This window comes from Gallinula chloropus, assembly GCF_964237585.1.
Source record: "Gallinula chloropus genome assembly, chromosome: Z".
In the NCBI taxonomy this organism is placed as follows: Eukaryota; Metazoa; Chordata; class Aves; order Gruiformes; family Rallidae; genus Gallinula; species Gallinula chloropus.
The window spans coordinates 19,722,892-19,744,568 of NC_140089.1; the positions used below are offsets into that span (position 1 = coordinate 19,722,892).

At 42.8% G+C, this 21,677-nt stretch overlaps 1 protein-coding gene across 1 annotated transcript; it reads right to left on the reverse strand.

Annotated features, from left to right (window-relative positions):
• Positions 1-220: 220 nt before the first annotated feature.
• Positions 221-10,230, reverse strand: CDO1 (cysteine dioxygenase type 1). The gene is made up of 5 exons (XM_084278234.1): positions 10,017-10,230; positions 7,516-7,593; positions 5,433-5,590; positions 2,758-2,927; positions 221-985 (listed from the first exon to the last, which is right to left on the reverse strand). Exons 1-5 carry the CDS (start codon positions 10,211-10,213, stop codon positions 956-958), a joined length of 633 nt encoding a protein of 210 aa, XP_084134360.1. The 5' UTR covers positions 10,214-10,230; the 3' UTR covers positions 221-955.
• Between the last annotated feature and the right edge of the window lie 11,447 nt (positions 10,231-21,677).

Below are 21,677 nucleotides of genomic sequence, written 5' to 3' on the forward strand. Positions count from 1 at the left end.
TGGAGGATAAAACTAAGCATCAGTGAACTCAATGGCAGGACTCGCACCGACTTAATTTGGATCAGGATTCTTTGCATGTTTGAAATACTTTTAACTTCTTAAAGCCTTTTCTAATAGTGTGTGGCTTGGAAAAGTCTTAGATGTTCATGAGGAATGTGGATTTTGGTACAGTGTGATGAGTATTTCAGTTACCAGGAGAAAAAGGCTGAGAACTTTGAAATCTGTGCACAAATCCAGTTTTTATTTCAGTTACCTTCTCCAGTAGCTATACAGAATACCTTGGAAACTGGACATTAGCTGAATTAAGTATGATTAGTCTTATTAAAACCCCAAATCTCTGCCCAATCAGTTTGAAAATCATTGTGCATGAAGCATTTAATTGCTCCTATTTAAAACAAGATCTGACAAATGAAATTGTAAAAAATAAAAAGTAAAAAATGCACAAAACTATCAAAATGGCTTCGAGCATTAAAACCTAAAAGTCTCAATTAAAAAAGAAAAAAAAAAAGGTGGGGGGGATGCTGTTAGTTGTATCTAGTGAACTACCTATAGGTACAAGTGACTGGAAGCTTAGAGGGTACATATAGTTATTAATTACATTGAGAGCATACATACACTTAGGCCTATTAAGTTGCGTCAGATGATGTTTCTGATATTCTCAGTGTGGCATCAGAAGTGGAATTAAAAAGAGGCTAGAATCAGAAAACAAACTACTTTATTCTGACAGGAGCCTAAGAAAAGGCAACTAACCTCTGAAGTAGTTTATGGCACTAGTTATCTTAGTGTCCCAGAACCGGCATTCGCGCGGGGGAACTGCGGGTGGCCTGGAAGCTGCCCTAGTGTACTCCCATGTACATGGTATAGAAATATAGCTGGCTGCCGGCCTTAGCCGTGCAAGTCTTCTGTCCCCAGTTAAACATTCAGCAGGTCTCACACAAACGTGTGCTGGTGCTTCTCAGTTGTTCTCCTGCGGTGCTGCTGTCGCCTGTAAGGAAAGAGGAGAGAGGTTGCTGTCACCAGTCACCACCTACTTCACAATCTTATTATGGGCCTTTACCCCCAGAGCAGTAAAATACTTTGTGTGTTTCTTGGCCATACTCCTTGCCAGAGCTCCATAGAGGCCCCGTGCACCTGACCATTGGCTCTGCGTGCCCACCGGCAAACCCACAGCAGAAAGGACAGATGATGAGTGCTTCCTTCTTCAGGTTATCCTCTCTTCCTAATACTCAGCTCTACTTTGTCTTGACTGAACCTGCTCAAAAGTCCAGCTTGGAAGTCAGGTTGCAAAGAAAGAATAGCCCCCATCCCCAACCTGAAAGGCAGCAGGAGCTGATGTGCTGTGACACTCAAGACAAAATCAATTTTCCCTCAGTGAACTTTTGCAGTCGCCTTCACATGCTTTGTACCTGAACTTTGTGAACAGTTACTGTCACAGGCAAGTCCTTGGACATAATACATACTATTTTAATTATTAGGCCTATACAACTTGCTATGTATTCCTGGAGTTCTAGTTGATTAAGACTTCACCATGGCCAGAAGCAACTAGAAATTTACATGTGTGTTTTACCTGCAGAAAAATTTAAGGTTAAGAAGAAGCACTGAATGTGCTTTAGCTGGGCAGATCTCACTCATAAAAAATACACAAATATACATTACTCTCTTGGCCCTTTTTAACTTCTAGCTCTCTGTCTTCCTACATACTTTTGAGATCTGGCAAGTAAAAGAAAGTTTCATTTTCCAGTCAGCTTTACAGAAACCCTCACTGAGATCAAAAGGTTTTTGTAGCATGAAGTCATTTCAGGCAGACGGATGGCTCAAACTCGATACCACTTTTTCCCTTACTGGAATTCCATTTACCAGAATTCATGAAAGAGACCCAATGATTAAGATTTACCTCTCTCCTGTAAACCACATCCAGCTTCCCACAAAAGGTACAAACACTGCCAGATGGTTACAGATCAAGGGTAGGAAAATAGTCTGATTCAAAACATCTAGTCTTGCTTGTTATCTTAGATACTTTGTATTCAATAAACACTTGAGAAGAATAAGCACTAAGAGAAAGCAAGCAGACACTGAATTCTTGCGAGAGTTTTGTTCAATATTTTCCCATGTTTATTTCCCTTTACAATCTGAATTTCAGTGAAAGGTGAAAGTGTTCTGTATCTAACAAAGCCAGTCTTTGAACCTCTGTGGCTGAACATCAAGAATCTGTCTTTTCTCCCTATATGAGTAGTTATGTTTCCCAACCCATGGAAAAGCAGTAAAAGGAATCCTATTAAACTCTCCCAGATGTCCTAGCTGTGTCCCCCAAAGATGATCTTCAGATTTCTATCCAAATAAAACCTGATGACATTGCTCAAGAATGCAGACAACAGCCAAGAGGTTTACATTCAGAGCAAGTGTGTCAAAGTTTTGATTTTTAAATAATCGATCTAACTTTATTAAAGAATTTACAGTAAGCTACAAGGTTTAAAGCAACTGACTTGAAGTGGGATGCTTCTTGGCACAACAGTTTAGGCAGGAAATGTTTCACATGACTTAAATTGGCCAAAACAATATAGCTGCTTTACAGTTTTCCATTGACTAGGTTCCATTTACCATCATTTGCTGCCTGAAGATGCTTGGCTAGTAGCAAAATTCTCATTAATTAATAAATTCTCTGCCCAGAATTAGTCTCCCCTGATGAAGAGAAGGCCAGCTATAAAGCAGGGGACTCCACACAACTGAAGTGCAAATTGAGTGCTCTCTCCTACTTACACAGAGAGTCCTTTCTCCAAACTGGCTGTAGAAAGTCATCTTGACTTTGTGCTTGTGTCCAGTCCTCTGATCGAAGGTGTTACAGCTGTCGAAGGGTGGGCTGTACAAATGCAGGCTGACGGCAGTCTCCGTGTGGCTTATGTTCTCCACACGGTGCAGGCCAATGGAGTCTACACCAACCAGGGCATGAAAGGAGAGTCTGTGTTAGTGGGAAGGTTAACGAGATCTCAGCTGCCTGCAGAAATGCTTTCTAAACCTAGGACAGTTAGGCATGCCTGTGCGTATGTGGGCAACAGGTATCTCAGTACAAGAAACGTGACTGCTGTTATCTAGCACATTTATTCCTAAATAAGCTGTTAATTCAAAACACATTACTGCCTTCTGCACTTCATGTAACTTCTGGATTAGCACCTAAAGACCATTAGAAACCCAGAGAAATTGAAGGAAGGCCACAATGTCAGTAATTTCCTAGCTATCATTCCCAAAGGATGTCAAGGTTACCTTCCTAGGAGATGCTGTTATAGATGCTCCAGAAGCAGGAAGACTTGTGTTTCTAAAATTAGCAGGCCATTTTACAGGGAAAAAGCTGCTTCTCAGCCTGATAACAATGATATTGGTCACATCAAAGGTCACCTATGTGTGTTTGGGGCATGGACTTACGTACAGAGATATTGTTGTCCTCTGCTGCAAGCATCTGTTTCTTAATTAATCCTTCCAAATGATTACTTTGGGGAACAGGCTTTTCACTTGTCTGCTCTTTTGACTAAGGTGACAAATTACTAGTGACTGGTGTACTTCCAACTTTAACTGAATAATAAGTATTATTGAACGTAATAAAACAAGGCACTGTTTGTTGTGTGGTTACTAATGAAGTAATGGCACTTTCTACTATGGTGGAGTAGAAATCCAGCTATTACATAAAAATGTAAGGTATGAAGAATCACATCCATGAAGCAAACAATTTCCAATCTACACTAAGGTGGAATTTCTAAGTTACTTAAAAGAGACTTTGAATTTAAATTTATGACCCTGCTGTACAAACAACTCAGGCCTTTGTACTTGAACAAATATGTTATATAATACCTAGACCTGTGTTGTGCAATACAGGCACGATACTCCAAGAATCCTGAGTACACTCTTAACTCTGACACATTTGAAGTGTCAGAGCTCTAACTGTTGTTAACATAGTTTATCTAAATAGAAGAAGAACTGGAAAAAGGTCCTGAATCTGTGCTTATCTAATGGGAGATTCAAACAAACTCTGTTTAGAGGGTTCTGACCTTAAAAATAATGTACAAGAGCAACCAAGAAGCAAGCAATTGAAACATGAAGGTCACTCACTGTTGAAGTAACTAGAGCAATCAACACACTTCTACTTGTTTCACCTGTTTCTTTTAAACCAAAACATCTGTCATGAAACATGGCAGATACCCAAACTGCCTCAGAGAAATGGATAACAAATTTGTTTAAAACAGCCAAGGAAGCTTTGGATCAGATGCACAGAGGGTACAATTGCTTGCATCAGAAAGAACCATATAGGTAGGAGAACCTGACTGAATCTGTCAACCCACATCCCTGGTATGGGAATGTCAATAGATGTGACAAGCACCTTCTTGCATTTCCTGTCCTACGGATTTTGTGTTTTCATTTAATATGGCATACCATCAACAGAGGACTGCAGATTGCTAGTCCTTCGTCCCCATGCCCTCACCCTGGCTTAGTCCATAACCCAACATGAGGTTCCCTCCAGCTGGGGACCTCCCAATCTCAGCCCTGCAAGGCATGTGCTTCAGTTTTTAACTCATCACGTAAGAGGCAAACAGCGCCTGACACTTTGCCTCTGTTCTGCTGAACTCATTGCTATTCACAGAATGGTGTCTTTCATAGCACCGGAATACACCCAGCTGCCTACTCCAGGATGGCCTCCAGCGTAACACAAGATGGTGATAGCTACAGACACCTGTAGTGCTGTGTATTTAGGTACCTGGAGAGCCTTGCTGCTGGAGGCTTAGTCATCTCCCAGCATCTGCTGAGTCAGGCAATTTTTTTTTGTAGATTGGGTAGATTTGAGCATTTCGATTCTGCTGATGCTGCACTTCAGCACTACAATCTTTTGTTAATTCAGACCACAATTAGCACTGAGGATCGGGGCTCCTGCTCCTGGATGGTCAATTTATTCCACTGCCAGCTTTTACATTTTTGATCTAGGATTTCCATGACTGACCAAAAGGATCATTTATTTGGAAAAAAAAATAATAGCAAGGTATCTAAACTGTAGCTCACTTATTTCACACAAAATACTATGTAAGGTCTGTGTTTACAAGCAATTTCAGATAGTTATTAGGGACACAGTGCTGAAGGCTGCTTGGTCTGGAGATACCCAGCACATTTAAGTATCAAGAAATTGCTGCAATGTCTTAAGAGTGAGTTTTTGATTGTTTATTTTACTGAACATAAATAGATTTGTGCAGAATCTAGAGTGTTATGTTCTTAAACTGCATAAAGCCATCTTGTATTATACCATAAGGAGAGTATTATACCGTATAGTGTATATTTATAGTATACTGTATATTATACTGTAGGAGAACAGAGACCAGATGAACTCTTCTGTTAACAATAATACTCATGGATAGATAGTAGTTGAAACAAGCTTTGAAGCAAGCTTAATAGCTTACCATTAATGTAGGCACAATGATTTTCTCTCAAAACTCGTTCAGATTTCTTAATCATTTCACCATTGCCTTTTTTCTCAGGCCATTCAAACAGAGTCTCCTTTAGATTTCCCTGGAGGATCTTCATAAAGCAGTGTGAGTCAGTGTGATCATGGATGCTGCTATATATGTAAAAGAACAACCCAACTCAGTGTGATGTACATATTTAATTTCAGTACAGCAAACAGAATAAATGGCACAGCATATTGCCACAGAATGAAAGACCATGGCACAAGTGTCTTTGGAAAAAGACTCGGTGACTAAAGTATGCCTACTCTGAACTGCTGCTTTAGAAATAACTGCTCTGGGGTAAACTCACATGAAACAGGACTTGGAGAAGAGTTAGTTATTGATCAACCTAAGACTCTGCCACAGAGCAATACAGAGGAAGTCTGGAGGAGGACAGACAAAAAAATTCCTCCGGACACAGAAATTCTTGCAGGGCAAGAAACCAAACAGTGCTCCCCACAGTGCTTCCCCGGTGCCCCAAGGGAGAGGCTAGGACAAACTTGTAAGTACTCTGATGTTTTCAGATCCACCATGCTCCTTCCTGAAACATGGATAGAAACAAGCTACTTCTTAATTTCTATGGTCTCTTTACTGCTGGGGTGCACAGGCATTTTGATGAAGAAAAAGTGCTGATAGCACTCTGATAGCACTGAGTATAACCAGACACAGTAAGCTGTTAGTTCCAACAGTCTGGCAAAATGTGAGCAGAACAGCAGGATCTCATCTGATTCTGCCTGTCTCCTTTGCTGTGAAGTATGTTTTAATTGCTACATCTGGATACATATGGGGTAGATATGCAGTTCAGTTCTGGCCTTATTTATTTATTTTTTAAAATAGAGGACTAACAGAACTTGCAGAATTCAATGGGACTGGGACAAAGAGAGACTCCTCCACTCATCAGGGGTGAGGGAGAAGGGGGAATTCGACCCTCCCAGAAGTACAGTGCTAATGAGTTTCAATCAAGAACTTGGTACTTGTTACTGTTTTCAGTAAACAATTGTCAGGGTTTCTTACTAGCTGAGATGCCAAGAGAGCAGAGCTCGCTTCAGGCACAGAGCAGTTCACAAATGCCACGTTGTCACGCTCCTTCCACAAGCTGTGAGAACAATCTGATCCTCCTCATGTAGGAAGCAAAAACAACTTGTGGTCTCAATCTAGCTCTAGCAAATGCTCATCCAACTCAAACACAGTTTGACATAAATTACAGGCTTTGTGGGAATAGCCTGGAAGGAACAGTGGTGTTGGGCAAGGTTCCTATATCCCTCTGAGTATAACATCATGGCATCCCCTAGAGAATACTGTAAATGTTTGATTGCATGCTCAATTAAAACAAAAAACCGACAACTTTGATATTTCCTTAGGTTTTCTGTGTATATGCAAGAACAACCAGGAAAAACCTGCAAGTTCTGTTATTCCATATTTTGTGAAAGACCCTCCAAAGGACAGATCCTGCCCTCACATTTGTAGGACTACAGAACAGAGTGTACAGCCTGTGCACACAGCTCCGGAGGTCACATCAGTGGTGTGGTGTGTTTGGAGGGAGGAGATGGGACGCGTGAGCCTGAAGAAAGCCAAGTACTATTGGAAAGGGAGTCGCTCCTCACAGTCCACAGTCCTAACCCAAACCTACTTTTCCCATCACAGATGCAGGATTTAAACACTGTGACAGAACAAAGACTATTTAAACTGCACCAAGTTCTGCTTCTGCAACCAAGTGTTGCACAGGTATGTTGTATGCCCATAGGACCCACTGTATCTCTGGGACTAAAAACTTCCTGTGATGGAAACAGCACAGATTTGGTAGGAAAACACGAGCATTTGTACAAGAGCACTTTGAAAATGTCAATGAGGTACAAACTTGCAAGACATATGGCAAATATTCAAGACTTCTATACAATTAGGAGCTCTGCACTGCTTAGTTTCCAAACACTTTCTGATAGCTCATGCAGGGCTGATTATTTGTGGGGATTTTCTATGACAGTGAAAGATACAGTGGCTTTATATCTGTTTACTAAAACTATAATCTTTAGATACAAACCTGCCATGCCCTTCACCCCAGCACAAGATCATCAAGTTGAACTTTCCATTTCCATTGTCCACAAGATTTCTTGTATACCTGAAATAGAAAGTGTTTGCTTTTTACTGTACCAATGTGCTGATAAGGTCCAACATTGTACTGGAAGTTTATGACATATAAAAACATTTTTTCTTCTTTGTGTTGACAGACAAATTTTATATGGGAAAAAAAGTATTTTTAGGCAGCTTTTTTTTTCTTTTTGTAGTAAGAGTTCTTTTTCTGGGAAGGGAAGAAAAGAAATTGACATATTAAATATTTTATTATCATATTGCTTTTGAATTAAGTAGATTATTAGGGTTTGGGGACTGTGAGTCTGAGACTAATGTGGCAGACAGGATCAAATCAAAATAGTTATTGAATGAAGTCACTTCAGCAGCTGGCTTATAATTAGAAACAGAACTGCAAAGAATCAAGAAAAATACACGGTTACATTCCTCTGCAGCTCCTTTTCAGATATGCTTGACTTTCCTTCTGTTACACAGCACTCATTTGTACAAAGCCAAAAAAACACAAAGAAAAAAGATGCCAGGCTTTCTGTACACAGTCCTTCCACTCTGTTCCTGAAAGTTCTACGTCTTGTCCTGTAGCATTCACATGTGGAAGAAACACCTGTGGGGGAATTTCTGCCAGCATCTACTTACAAACAAAGCATATCAGAGCAAGATTTCTTTTTCATGAGATAACTTAGTGATAGGACAGAAAAAACTCGGTCCAAAAGGATTTTAATTAATATGTGTGTTCTAGACTGTGGTTTGCTCTCAAGAGCTTGGAAACATCTTTAATAGCAACATCTTATGCTTGTTTCCTTGTACTCTGTGCAAGCCTCCCCTGAGCTGCTGCTTATCTTATTGTATGGAAAAGTTCACTAGAGAAGGGACTGGGATTTTGCTCTACACATTGTTTTCCATAGTGAGGCTCTTCTGGTCTGGGGTTGGGGCTTCTAGCAGTTACTGGGCAAGTATCTGAGTGGAACTTTCTGCTTTCATTTTAGCTTTAGTCATTGCTATTCACTCTTTGCCAAGTAAAGCAAGTATTTATGCCAATGATAAGATGCCTCACTTTTGCCTAAAAGATGCAAGCAATGGCACACAGGAACTGCACTGACATCAACTGATTTTTTTGTTAGTTTCCCCATAAGACTATCAAGACAGGATGCTCACAACAAATTCATTTCAAAGTACAACACACAGATCTATATGCTGCCTCTCACTGGATCTACAATTTGTGCTTATATTACATTTACATATTTTCCCTATGATGTCAGAACACAAGCAATCAATGCTGGTACTTGACTGAACTTTTCAAGTGCTGTTATTTCTGTACAGCAGGTCTGGCTGGCCAAAAAAAAGCTGCCATGCATACTTCTAATGTTAGCAAGTTTTTTTTTTCCAATTCTTAGTTTCTTACGTTCTGCTACAATTTTTTTTATTTGTTCTGAGTGGAGGATAGTCAACATGAGGTGAAAGGAGGCTAAAAAAGCAGTGAAGCCAGAGCAATGTCTTCATGATAGCAAGGTTAAGGAGAAAAGCTTGGGGGGGGGGGGGGGGGTTGGGTTTGGTTTTGTTTGGGTTGTTTTTTTCTTTAAGAAAATGCTCAAATAAAATGTATTCATATTGGAATAATAAGACAGGAAGGCCAGCAATGGCAGATAAAAGTTAGTTGTTAACAAAATAGGAGCAATTCAAAGCCCCAGCAGGTATTTTCTGTCCAGCTGGCGAGCGGCAGACAGCCTGGACCAGCAGCACCCCGCAGGAGCAAGGCGCTGAATCGCCGGGACAGACGGCTCCCGACCCACCGCTAAGGCCAGGAACAGGCACACCCGCTCCGCCGCAGATACCTAACGCACTCACTTTGGAGCCGTCTGTTCCCCCACCCCAGTACGCCGCGCAACCTCCGCGCAACCTGCGCGCAACCTCCGAGCAGCGGTTTCTGCTGTCGACGTACTTTTTTTTTTGGGGTGGGAGAGGGGGAAGAGGTTGCGTCGGCGCGTTTCTGTCTCCTCCGCGGGTTACCCCCGCAAGCCGGAGCGGCATCACGCACCGGCGCTACCCCTCCCTCCGTCCCGCCGGGGCCGGCCACCAGCACCGCAGCCGAGGGACCGCCGGTGCCGGGTGCGGGGCAGCCGCCCGCCGATGCCGCCATTGGCCGCCACCGCCCCGCCCGCTCCCCGCCCCCGCCCGGCCCCGCCGCGGGGCACCGAGGAGCTGCGCGGTCTGTTCCCCCCTTTAAGCCCCCGGGGGGCCTTTGCGCTTCACCTCCTCGGCGCCTTGCCGGAGGGGCTGTCAGCCGGGTCGTGTCGCGGTGGGGAGGGGGAAGGGGGGCGAGGAGGAGGGGGGAAGGCGTCCGCCCCTGCGTCCCGGTGGTCCCTGCTCCCCGACCGCGGCTCGGCCCCGCCGCCGCCGGCCTCGCTGCACGGTGTAGGGCGCGGCGCCGGGGACTCATTGCTCGGGGGTGTTTCGTACCTGTACTGGTCGAATTTGGCGTACTGCAGCCACTCCTCGGGGTTGCTCTCATACGATTCCATTAGCGCCTGCACCTCCTCCACGCTGACTTTGTCCTCGGCGAATATCCGATGGAGGATGCGGATCAGCTCCTCCAGGCTCTGCGCCTTCCACGTCTCCGTCTGCACCGGCTGCTCCATCATCTCCGGCTGCTCCATCGCCGCCAGCCGCTGCCCCCGGCCGGCCCCCGCCGCCTCCCTTTATGCGCCGGGAGGCACGGCGGGAACCTACCACCGCCCCGGCGGGCGGAGGGGCCGGGCAGCGGCGGCGGCGGGCGGGCCCGCGGCCAGCCGTGCCCGTCCCCGGGAGCGGGGCCACCGACCCCGGCGGGCGGGGGCAGCCAGAGCCGGCTGCAGCGGCGCACCCCGCACCGCCCGCTTCTGCCTCCCCTCCGGCCGCCGTCAGTCCATCCAGCGAGCCCGGGCGGTGCGGAGCAGGTCTCGCTTTAACGCCCTGGGCAGGCAGGCGCTCGGTGCTCCGATATCCCCGGTGGAGGGAACACGAAGTGGAGAAGAAGTGGCCGTCGCGGCCGGGCGGAAAACATCTCCCCCGGCAGCAGTGCCCACGGAGATTTCTCTGCTAGACCTATTTGTGTGTGTGCATCTTCACCCCCTTTGGATAAGGTCTGTGGTCGACAGTGTGCCCACTGTTGCCTCCGTCACTTCTATCACAGAGGAAGAAGCTTCCTCTGCAGCAAAGAAGTATTAATTTGAGGCTTGCCCTAGAAAAACACGTCTTGAAGCTCTATGTAAAAGCAAACCAAAACACACTTCTATCTAATTCACACAGAAAATTGCTGCTGGAGGTTACATTATACAGCTGAAAGGGCTGTTCTTGAAAACCACGCACTCTGCAGTAACCTTTAGGGCGGCTGTGGGCATTTGCATCTGGTGTGACTCCTAGAAACGTAGTGAATAGGACAAAGGTGGCCAGGCTAAGATGACATCCTCACACTCCTCAGTCCGTGAAACCTGTGTACTGGCTGCAGAGCAAGCAGATCTCATGCCAGCTTCGTCATTTCTGGTTCATCTGTTTATAGGATGTTTATTAGTCATGTATTTTGGCAATGGAAGTCACTATATCGTGGAAGTCAAAGAATCGTGATTTTCAAAATCAATTTTTTTTTTCTTTCTAAAAAATGTGTGTGTGTGTGTGTGTGTGTTTGTTTGTTTAGCTGTCCAGCCTGATGACTGTGGGGCTGGAAGTAAGCAGATTGGTGGTGTGATCTACTGTAGTTCTGAGGCTTAAAGGTGCTCACACTACCAGCAGCTCGTAATTTCCCTTAGAGACAGTTACATTGAGGAATTTATAGTGTGCCTGCTTTCCCTTACCTCTTCCTGACCTCTGCATCAAGTAGGTGGGAGAAAAGAAAGCACCATTAATACACTAGCTACAACTTCGGATTAATTTCTGGCTCTACTGCAGTCAGGAATACATTCCCATTAGATTTAAATGGGGCTGGGATCTAGTGCATTGGAGTGAAATACAAATGAATGTACTGAATAGGGACATTGTCAGGCATCAGTCCAGAACCTCTCCTGGCACACAGAAAGCAGACGCAACCTTATCGCTACTGTTAAAAAAAGCTGTGCATATATCTCTGTGAGAGAGGACTGAGAGGACTTTTTAAGACCACTCTGAATCTGAAACACAGCCAGGATATCCCAGCACTGATATCAAGAGCTATTGTGGTGTTAAAGAAGAAAAGGTCCAGCCTTCCTGGGAGAACCACACGGAATGAAGAAACACATCACTTTCCTTGGTAACTTGTTGAAGCTCACAGCCAAGGAGGATTGCCTTATTTCTTAATGAAATTTGCCTCAGGTCCATTTTAGTTATTGGTTGGTGTCGAAAGATTGTATGGACAAGTAGCACTTCTTTTCAGTACTTACTTGAGCGTTCTCATATGGGCACCATTACAATCACTGTAGATTGCAAAAAAGTTAGAATTAGTGAGCCACCCTGTGCTTATTTCAAAAGCAGAACTCACATAAGTTTAGAGGTTGTCAGAAACACTGCCCAAAGGAATAAAATACCTTGCAGGAATTAAGTTGCTGTAAGGATCACCAAAATGTACTGTGAACAGTGAGATCAGCTTTCAATTTTTTTGTTGTTGTTTTGTTTTGTCTATTCTGACATTGCCAGGATCTGATTTAAATTATTTTCAGGGAGTTATAATGTCTCTTTGCTTATTTGTAAACATATGTTTTCTCTGCTGTTCTGCTGATTAAATCCAGAAAAAACACACCTTTGCAATATTTCAGAAAAAAACCTCACCCTGAATTATGCTTTTGGTTTTAATCCCAGAAACTTCAGAACCTTGATTCCTTTGCCACAATAGTGATGGGTTCATTAGTGATGCCTTTCAACATTTTATACGTTCCTCTGTTACAACTAAGGGATCAGGCTGGATCTACCTATTGCACTTTGGAACTGCTGTTGTTCCTTACAGCCTGACTTACATTACTGTAACAATTTGTCAAAGTTTTTTCTTTGATTACCAAAGTTTTAAATTTCTTTAGTAGTACTGGAAAATGTTATCTTTTCATTTACTCCTATTCAGAAGTGTTTACACAGTTTGGTTATTTGATTGCATGAAAATCACTAGAAACAGTATTTATGGCTTTCCAGCTCGTGCTTTTGGTAATACTGCCTTGATCTGAGAACATACAGCAGTTAACAGATTCTAGACTCAGCCACTGATGGTATCCGTCACTGAAAATTTAAAAAAAAATAAGAAAAAGACACCATTGTAATCCACACAGCACGGGAATTGTCTTAAAATTCTTAGTTTTGTTTCTTATAAATGATTGTTCAGCATTTTACCCATTTCTTTTTACTCCTGAAAATCATATATTCGTGCCCCATAGAAGTTAACTGTTGCCATATTTCTCAATTGGTCTATTATTTTAGAATAACACTCAGTCTGTGGGAGGCTTTATTCCAACAAGTGTAAGTGATGTTGTAACTTTCAAAACCAAAAAGCTTAGTTCCCTTTCAAGACCAATTACTTAGGGCTTATTTGAAAAATAAGTGCAAAGTTGAGGCAAATATCACAGTGAATGACATCTGGGTATCTTACAATGCAGGGAGCCACACTACAGCTGGTGTTCAGTTCCTCAGGAGCCGGAATACACACTGGTAGTGGTACAATGGGTGGCTGATGAGGTTTAAAAAACCACACATTCTTTAATCGGATGTCTACTGTACCAACATGCCTCACAAAGCAGGTCTCTCATCCCATCTTTGGGTAGCACCCGTTCTCTCAGTCCTTGGCTTTTCACAAGTAGCAGGTACTTAGTACTGTATTCCCATTACATAAATCTGCAAGAACTAGCTAGTTCCTGTAATCAGGGTCTCCCACCTTGTTTCTTTGATAAATGAGCTATTGAGCTTTGCTTAATGATGGCATACCTTGGTGTTTGTTGGAGGAGATTCATGATCACATTTGGCTCTCCAGAGTCTGTGCGACACTATGACATCTGTCAGATGACACATGGGTACTTCATACTCATTGTTCAAATACCACAGTCCCTAAAGTGGATGTACAGTCTCTGGGATACAGAGAAAGGGAAGGCAGCATGAAAGTCTACGTTCTTTTACTGTATTTCACATTTTGCAGCCTTTGTGAAAAGCACAAATCCTCAGAAAGTTCACACAGAAAGTGAATAATTCTTGCATTCTTCATGACATGAATTTACTGAGAGGCAGAGAGGAAACCAATAAAGCAGTCCAGCTGATACCATGACAGTTAAAATCTTGCTTGGAAAATGGGAGTTTGTGCACAATGCCCAACAACTCAACTATTACCCAAAAGATGGGTGTAAGCACTTCAAGCAGTCACTGGACATGATGTCTAACTCCAAGAGAGACTTATCAGCTGTAGTGCCTAAGCATATACTGGCACCTCATCTCCTATTGGGGTGCAGCTCATAGGGTTTTTCTCCTGACTTGTTGAGGAAAAGCTTCATTAAAGATTGATGGAATTAATGAACTCCACTCTTAGACACTTTGCACCATATACTGGGCCTGGATATGTAGCTTGGTAAGATTTTATGATGCATCTTGGCATTCTATATAGAAATCATGGTGGTGTAGTTTTGTGTGGCCGGGTTCTGGTGGAGAAGGGGGGGCTGCAGGGGTGGCTTCTGCAAGAAGCAGCCAAGGCCGAAGTCATTGTTGACCAAGGCTGAGCCCATCAGTGATGGTCACAGCACCTCTGGGAATCACATTTAGGAGAAAGAAATCGCTGGCAGCTGCTGTTTGCCACCAGAGAAGGGAGTGAGAAGATGTAAGGAGCTGTGCAGACTCCAAGGCCAGGGAAGAAGGCAGGGTAGGCAGGGGATGAGGTGCTCCAGGAAGGTTGGCACCCCGTGAAAAGGAGCTGCACTGAGGCAATTGGTGAGGAGCTGAAGCCCCGACAGAAAGGACTCACGGACAAAGTCCATGGAGGACTGTTGTCTGTGGGTGACTGCAGCAGGGGAAGGGTGTGATGAATCCCATGCACCGCCCCTCACCCTGCCAGCTAAGAAGGAAAACAGCTAGGAGGAATTAGCGAAATCCCCTGTTCCTCACTTCCCTGACCCACACGCCCCACCCCCCCGTGCCACAATGAGGGGGAAGAAGGGAGCGAAATCATGAGGAAAGTGAAGTCTGCTAAGAAGGGAGGGGTGGGGGGAAGGTGCTTTAAGATGTGGTCATGCTTCTCATTATCCGACTCTGGTGTCACTGGGTGTGTGGTGCACTGTAATAAATGAGAGAATTTCTTTCCTTGGCTCTGTGTTGAGTCTGTTTTGCCCATGACGTTGATTATGGAATGCTCTCTCCCTGTCCTTATCCCAACTCCTAATCTTCTCAATATATATTTTTTCCCGTGTCCAGCTGAAAAGGGGAGTGATAGAGCGACTTTGGTGGACATCTGGCCTCCAGCCAGGGTCAAACCACCACACATGAGCAAGTTGGAATTGGTATTCAAGGTGTCTGAGTCCTCAGACTGCTGCAGAAAATAATGATACTGTGTCTTTTGGTCTGTGAGCAGTTCAACCCAGCAATGAGCACTTACATCTCCTCCTCCAGATAGTATGACTTTCATCCATTTACCAATGGTATTAAGTGTCTGTTCAACTAAGTTTATGTTTGCAGAGAGGGCATTTTTAAGAGAAAACCTGGATATGCAGCTGTACTGCAAGTTTTGGGGCTCCATGGCTTGATGGCAATACGTCTCAATACCTCATATAGATCTAAATACAGATAAAAGGTTAACAACATGCACCAAGGAGACTGACCTTTCTGAAATACAACATTGTGTTGTGTAGTCCCAAAGCATTACAATAGGTTTACTTCCATTTCCTTTAAGCTTTGCCCGATTTAAGAAGGACTGCATCCTGTATCTGAAAACCTGAAGTGCCTCCATCTGCGACGCCTAGAGTTCTGTCCCTTTGATTTCACATGACGGTCTTTGAACTCTTGGAAGGGTACCAGTTGAACAGAAGAGACCTTTCAGGTTATAACCAGGAGGAAACATGAGTAAATGTTTGTTGCAGACGTCACTCAGATTGCTATTTGGAAGAAATGCACTATCTAAAGCAGCAGTTCACAAACCCTGACCTGGAAGACAAAGCTAAATGATTATTGAGCCCTACATCTGATTGGGATAACTCCTCCTGAGGCTGTGGAACAGCACTGCAGCTACAACCTGGAAAGTGAGATTGAACCCCCAGTAAACAACAGATTCTGCACAAGAACCTACTGCGTGCACAGTGTTTCACAAGAAAAACAACCCAAGAACAAATTGTATCAAGCATAGATCATGCAGTGAAATATTAAGCTACAAAATGCAGTAATCAATGAGTGAAACAAGGGCCCCGTATGCTAAACCATACCATACACTGAAAACACTAGCAACTACTAAACAGCATGCGTACTGCCAAAGGAATGAAATAAACCACACTGAAGAGCTGTGAGGCATTAAACCACATTGCACAGAAAGGACTCTTGGAAAAAATCGTTTTGATCCACTTTTGGTAGGAACTTGGTGGACTATGCCTGTGTGCACTATGCTATTTATAATAAAATATAAAATATTGACATTCTCTCTGTAAGGAAACACACTTTAAAATAAGTTTCTGTTTCTTTCAATCTGTGGTATTTATAGTAGAAAGCTAAAGTGCTGGCTAGTCTTCTCAGCACTGACAATATTTACTGTGTAGTTTCCTGTTTGGAGACCTTCTCTTCCTTGAGGTTTCCTGTTTCAGTGCTGTAGAGCTTTTAATGCATTTTAGTTCCCAAGAGCTGCTAGGGTTATTAGTTCTGTTACCAAACTGGGTGTGAAGTCAAGACATTTTGTCCACTTTAATGTCATATACTGATTTTTGCAATTGGAACATGTATAGCTCTTTTTTTTTTTTTATGCTTAGGCCTGCCATGCAATTATATTTTAACTCTATGTTCACTCAGTCCAATTTATGTATACTTATATATATATATACATCATATGTATGTATAACCCCCATTTTTCATGTGGAATTACTCAATGAGAAGATACAGAGTAAGAACACTACGACTCCTGTACTTTTTCCTAAATCTTGCTAGTGAATTTTCATCATCTACTTTTAATAAAGGTGTGAGTGAATGGAGATGTATAGGTAGTACCTACCTCCTCACAATCTATAACCTGCATCCTTAACAGAAAATGTTGCAGACTGTAGATGGTGGTAGGTGTTTCGAGCAATAACATATGTGATGATTACAAGGAGGGAAAGTGGGACAAACATTGAAAAAAAGTTCTGAGCTTTCTCCTGACCTTTGAAGAGGGGCAATGTTTCTCTCAACAAAGTTTAATTCTTTTCAATGTGCATACATGGTATTGAATCTCACCTGAAATTGGGACTGTGTATCCACTAACAAATATCCCAAGGACTTCCCTCTGGCACAGAGGCCAGCTTGCAAAGAACAGTTTGCATCCACGCTATTTACCTTTTAACCTCCAGAACAGCCTGGTCACGTCCAAAGTGCCCACCAGAACTGGTGCCTTGCCAGCTCCTGAACTGAACATGCGTCAGTATCTGTGCCAGCAACTGTTCTACCAGCTTGCTGTACAGATGACTGAGCTAAAGTGCCCCAGAAAATTTCTTGGCACTACTGAGTCTAGTGACATAGATGTAGTGTGACTAGCTTAATGTTAAGCTTTTAAGGTAGTTATTTTGGTCTCTCTTTAGTCAATGCTGTGATTCATTCAACTTTTCTTAACCACCTATTTTAGGATGAAACAACCTCCGAACAAGTTTTTTGTATCTCTAAATATTTTGGCATGAAGTCAAGTTTTCTGATTAAAATACAGTGAGATGTTCATGGCATCTTATGGCATTAGGGCTATTGAAGAAAATGCAAAGCAGGGACAAGAGAAATATGTAGGATTTTATGATGGTTAGCCACATAATTGTTTTGGTTGGAGAAGATTTTTAAGATCATCAAGACCAACTATCACTGCCAAGGTCAACCACTTCCCTGGGCAGGCTGTTGGCAGTGATTGACAATCCTTTTGATGAAGAATTTTTTCCTACTATCTAGTCTAAACCTCCCCTGGCACAACTTGAAGCCAGTTCCTCTTGTCCTAGTGCTTGCTGTTTGGGAGAAGGGACCAAGTAGTGAGGTGGGTGTCAGTCTCTAGAGTCACCCTCACTGGGGGTATTTAAAACATGCGTTGCTGTAGTGCTCAGGGACGTGATTAAGTGGTTGGGCTTGGCAGTGCTAGGTTGACAGTTGGACTTGATAATCTTAAAGGTCTTTCCCAACCAAAAGGATTCTATGATTCAACACTCACCCAGGTACAACTGCCTGTCAGGTGGATGTAGAGAGCCATCAGGTCTCCCGTCAGCCTCCTTTTCTCCAGGCTAAACAAGCCCTGTTCCCTCAGCTGCTCTTCATTGGACTTGGGCTCTAGACCCCTCACCAGCTACATGGCACTTCTCTGGACACACTCCAGGAAGTCAACATCTTTTGTCGTAGTGAGGGATCCAAAACTGAACACAGGACTTGAGGAGTGGTCTCTTCAGTGCTGAGTACAGGGGGATGACTACTTTCTGGTGCTGGCCATGCTGTTCTTGCCACCAGCCATGACGCCGTTGGACACCTTGGCTACCTGGGCACACTGATAGGTCATATTTAGCTGACAACCAACTCCTCCAGGTCCTTTTCCCCATTGCAGCTTTCTAGCCACTCTTCCCCAAGCCTGTTGTGACCCAGCTGCAGGACCCAGCATTTGCTGAACCTCACTCAGTTGGCTTTGTTCCATTGATCCAGCCTGTCCAGATCCTTCTTCAGGGCCTTCCTGCCCTCAAGATGGTCTGGTCCATAACCTTCCCTGGCACTGAGGTCAGACTGAGAGGCCTCTGACTGAGTCCATGGTCACACTGTCAGATCCTCCTTCCAGTCCTTCTGGTAGGTGGGCATCACACTGGCTAACTTCCAGTCAACTGGGACCTCCCAAGTAGCCAGGACTGATGATAAATAATGGGAAGTGGCTTGGTGAGCACCTCTGCCAGCTCCCTCAGCACCCTTGGGTGGATCCCATCTGGCCCCACAGACACGTGTGTCCAAGTGGAGTGGCAGGTCACTAACCCTTTCCCTTGGATTCTGGGTGTGTTGTTCTGTCATGCCTGTCCCTGTCATCCAGCCCAGGGACTGAGTACCCAGAGAACAACTGGTCTTACTTCTAAAGACAGGGGCAAAGAAGTCCTTTTTTCCTGAGTTCCAGCCAAAGCTCTTTGTTCAGTCAGGCCCATCTCCTTCCCTACCCTGGGACCACATTGAATATGGTGCTAGCAAAGCTGAAGCATCATCTCGCTAAATAAGAACAAAAACATTTAACATGCTATATAGTCAAATATTTCTGTTCTCTTGATGTTCCAATTCAAAACAAGGCTGAAAACACTTTTAAAATGCACATTGCATTTTATACAAGCTTGTAATAGAGTAGGAATAATGATGATGATGATGATTAAGAAAAACCCAGAGTTAATGGTGTCTTCCCTCCTTTTTTTGTCTCAAGTATAGAGATGTAGTAGTACAATAATACCTTAAGTAATTCAGAGTTCCAGAAAGTTAAGAAGAGTGTATGACAAAAACTTGTGCATCCAAAAGCAGAATTTTATCAGAAGATAAGTATGAACAGCAGCAATGGATAAAGAGGCTGCTTTAGAGCTGAGGAGTTTGCAGAATGGATGTGTGAATTGCCATCCCCCAATGTTGATTTGGCTGTAGATTTGTACATTCGAAATTAGTTGTAGAGAGAATGAACAACTTGTAATAATACTTTAGCAGTAATTCTTCATGACTGAAGTCTTGAAGATGACATCTGCTCAATATGTGCAGAGGCAACATGACTACATGTTTTAACATTTCACTCTCGAGGTAATGTTGGTTTCTCTTGGCTCATTCATGTTTTCCATGTGTTTTTAATACTAGTTCAAGCTACAAATTAGAAATTTATAATTTAAGCTAGTCTCTAAATGATTTGTGAATAATGATTCAGATAAATAATGCCTCCTAGTTTAGAGTATTTGAACTTAATACCTTGGAAATAAGATAACTAAACTCTGCATAGCATTGTTTTTTAATATTGGGATGCTGTGAAGTACTATGACTAGAAAAAACAAGTATAATTTTGATACCAAATACTTATCTTTGTTTCTCAATCTTTGTAAATTATTTGCTGACATCTTCTGATTTGAATATTCTGTTAATTCGATTACACAAAAGCAAGTTAATTAAATTATATGGCAAATACTGGCAGCTCAATGTTGTAGGATCTTTGGGTGGAACACATTACTCTCAAGCCTACACTTTTTTTGGTCTTGTACCACTCTCACAGACTTGCCCAAAAGATGAATCCTTACTTTCTTATCCTTTTCTGTCCCATTGTAGCAACTGAAGTCACTTAAACTATATGGTCAATGCTTTTGCTTAAGGCAAACTGAATACAGAGAACATATGAACATTTGATGTTCTATTTAAGCTTCTAATGTTTTCAAGTAACTATAAGTATTTTTTAAGGAGATAAGCACATTTTTAAAACATTTCAAGATAATCTATGAGTTTAGATGCTATTACTGTGACTTCTTAAAATATGCGATTTAACATGACTTTTGCAGTTGTCTTTTGCAAATTTTACAAGCAACATGTTGCTATTCATCTGCTTGTTCACCTGACATCTACTTGACATATTTGCACTCTAGTCTGTTATTTAAGAATACATACAAGTAAAGATTCTGCCACCTAAAACAGTCACAGCTTGACTCCAGAGAGAGATGATGGTCCTTCAGGACCTACCAAAGATAAACAAACACCCTGATGCAAAATGGTAGAAAACTACAGGGAAGAGTGGTAAAAAGGAGAAGTCACTCAAATCCACAGGGCCAAATTACTGTAATTGGTACTGGCAGTTGTTAAAAGAAACAGAATAAAGGCTACCACTTAAGAGTGTTCAGGAAAGAGAAAGCAGGAGCTGGATCAGGTGAGCAGTCACTGCACACTGGTACACTAGGGCTCAAGAAATAATTAGCTGGGATTAAAGAAAAATTAAGAGCAGGAAAATGCAGCAGCAAACAGTAATAAATAAATACTGTTCAATGAACAAGCTGAATCTTACAGAATTCAAATCTTCACGAGTAAGTTATCTAAGTTTAGAAAATGCATGTGATGATTAATAAAAGAAATCAAAACCATTATAGTGAGTTTTATGCTACTTTGAAGGGACTGAGGTGAACAATTTATTCTTTCAATTCACATCACATAAATATTATCAACAGATTCTACCATTAGCTGGCAAGCTACCATCATGTACAGTCCTCCTTCACAATGAGATCGTAGCAGGATTTTTTTTATTTGTTCTTTTTAAAAAGAAAAAAACAAACCACAACTCCCCTCCCACCCCCAAAACACACACACACGCGCGCACCAGCCTTCTTGCATCACTCCTGAAGCGCACATCTGCTCTTCACTTCATCAGTAGTTTCATTTGTTAAGATCAAATGAGGTGAAAGGCACCAATAGAACATTCTATAAAGAGAGCCAGACTAGTAGCTTATCTTAGGTAAACATACTGCCACAGAGGAGAACAAACTGCTTCTACTTCTAAGGCCAGCAAGTGGACATATTACGAAAAAGATTGGTGGGGAAAAAATATCTGGGATAAACTATGCAAATATGTTTGTCCTCGTGTACCCTCTAGCGGCTGCGCAAGGTGACGCTGGCCTCACAGCACCCCAGCCGAAATTTCCTCAAGACAGAACCAGTGCTTATCTCTGCAATAGTTCTCTTTAATAGACAAGGACTCATGAGATCAGGGTTCCAAGCAGGCACAAGTATGGATTACTTGAAGTTTACAGCCAATTTTGCCTTGTTAGCTTATTCCAATGAATCCATGTTTTCTACTTAGAAAGTGGTAAAATAGGTCAAGCTGTTCACATAGCAAGCATTCAGGGCAAGGAGCTCATTAAAATATAAATTTATATAAGCAAATATAGTTGCATCAGGGGAAGTTCAGGTTGGATATTAGGAAAAATTTCTTTACTGAAGGGGTTGTCAGATATTGGAACAGGCTGCCCAGGGAGGTGGTTGAGT

Excerpts from the sequence above, each read along its gene's own strand:
- CDO1 (XM_084278234.1), bottom strand. The coding sequence starts at position 10,213 with ATGGAGCAGCCGGAGATGATGGAGCAGCCGGTGCAGACGGAGACGTGG. Across the intron at positions 7,594-10,016 it reads GCCAAATTCGACCAGTACAG|GTATACAAGAAATCTTGTGG; the intron begins GTACGAAACACC and ends TTTCTATTTCAG. Across the intron at positions 5,591-7,515 it reads TGGGGTGAAGGGCATGGCAG|CAGCATCCATGATCACACTG; the intron begins GTTTGTATCTAA and ends TTACATATATAG.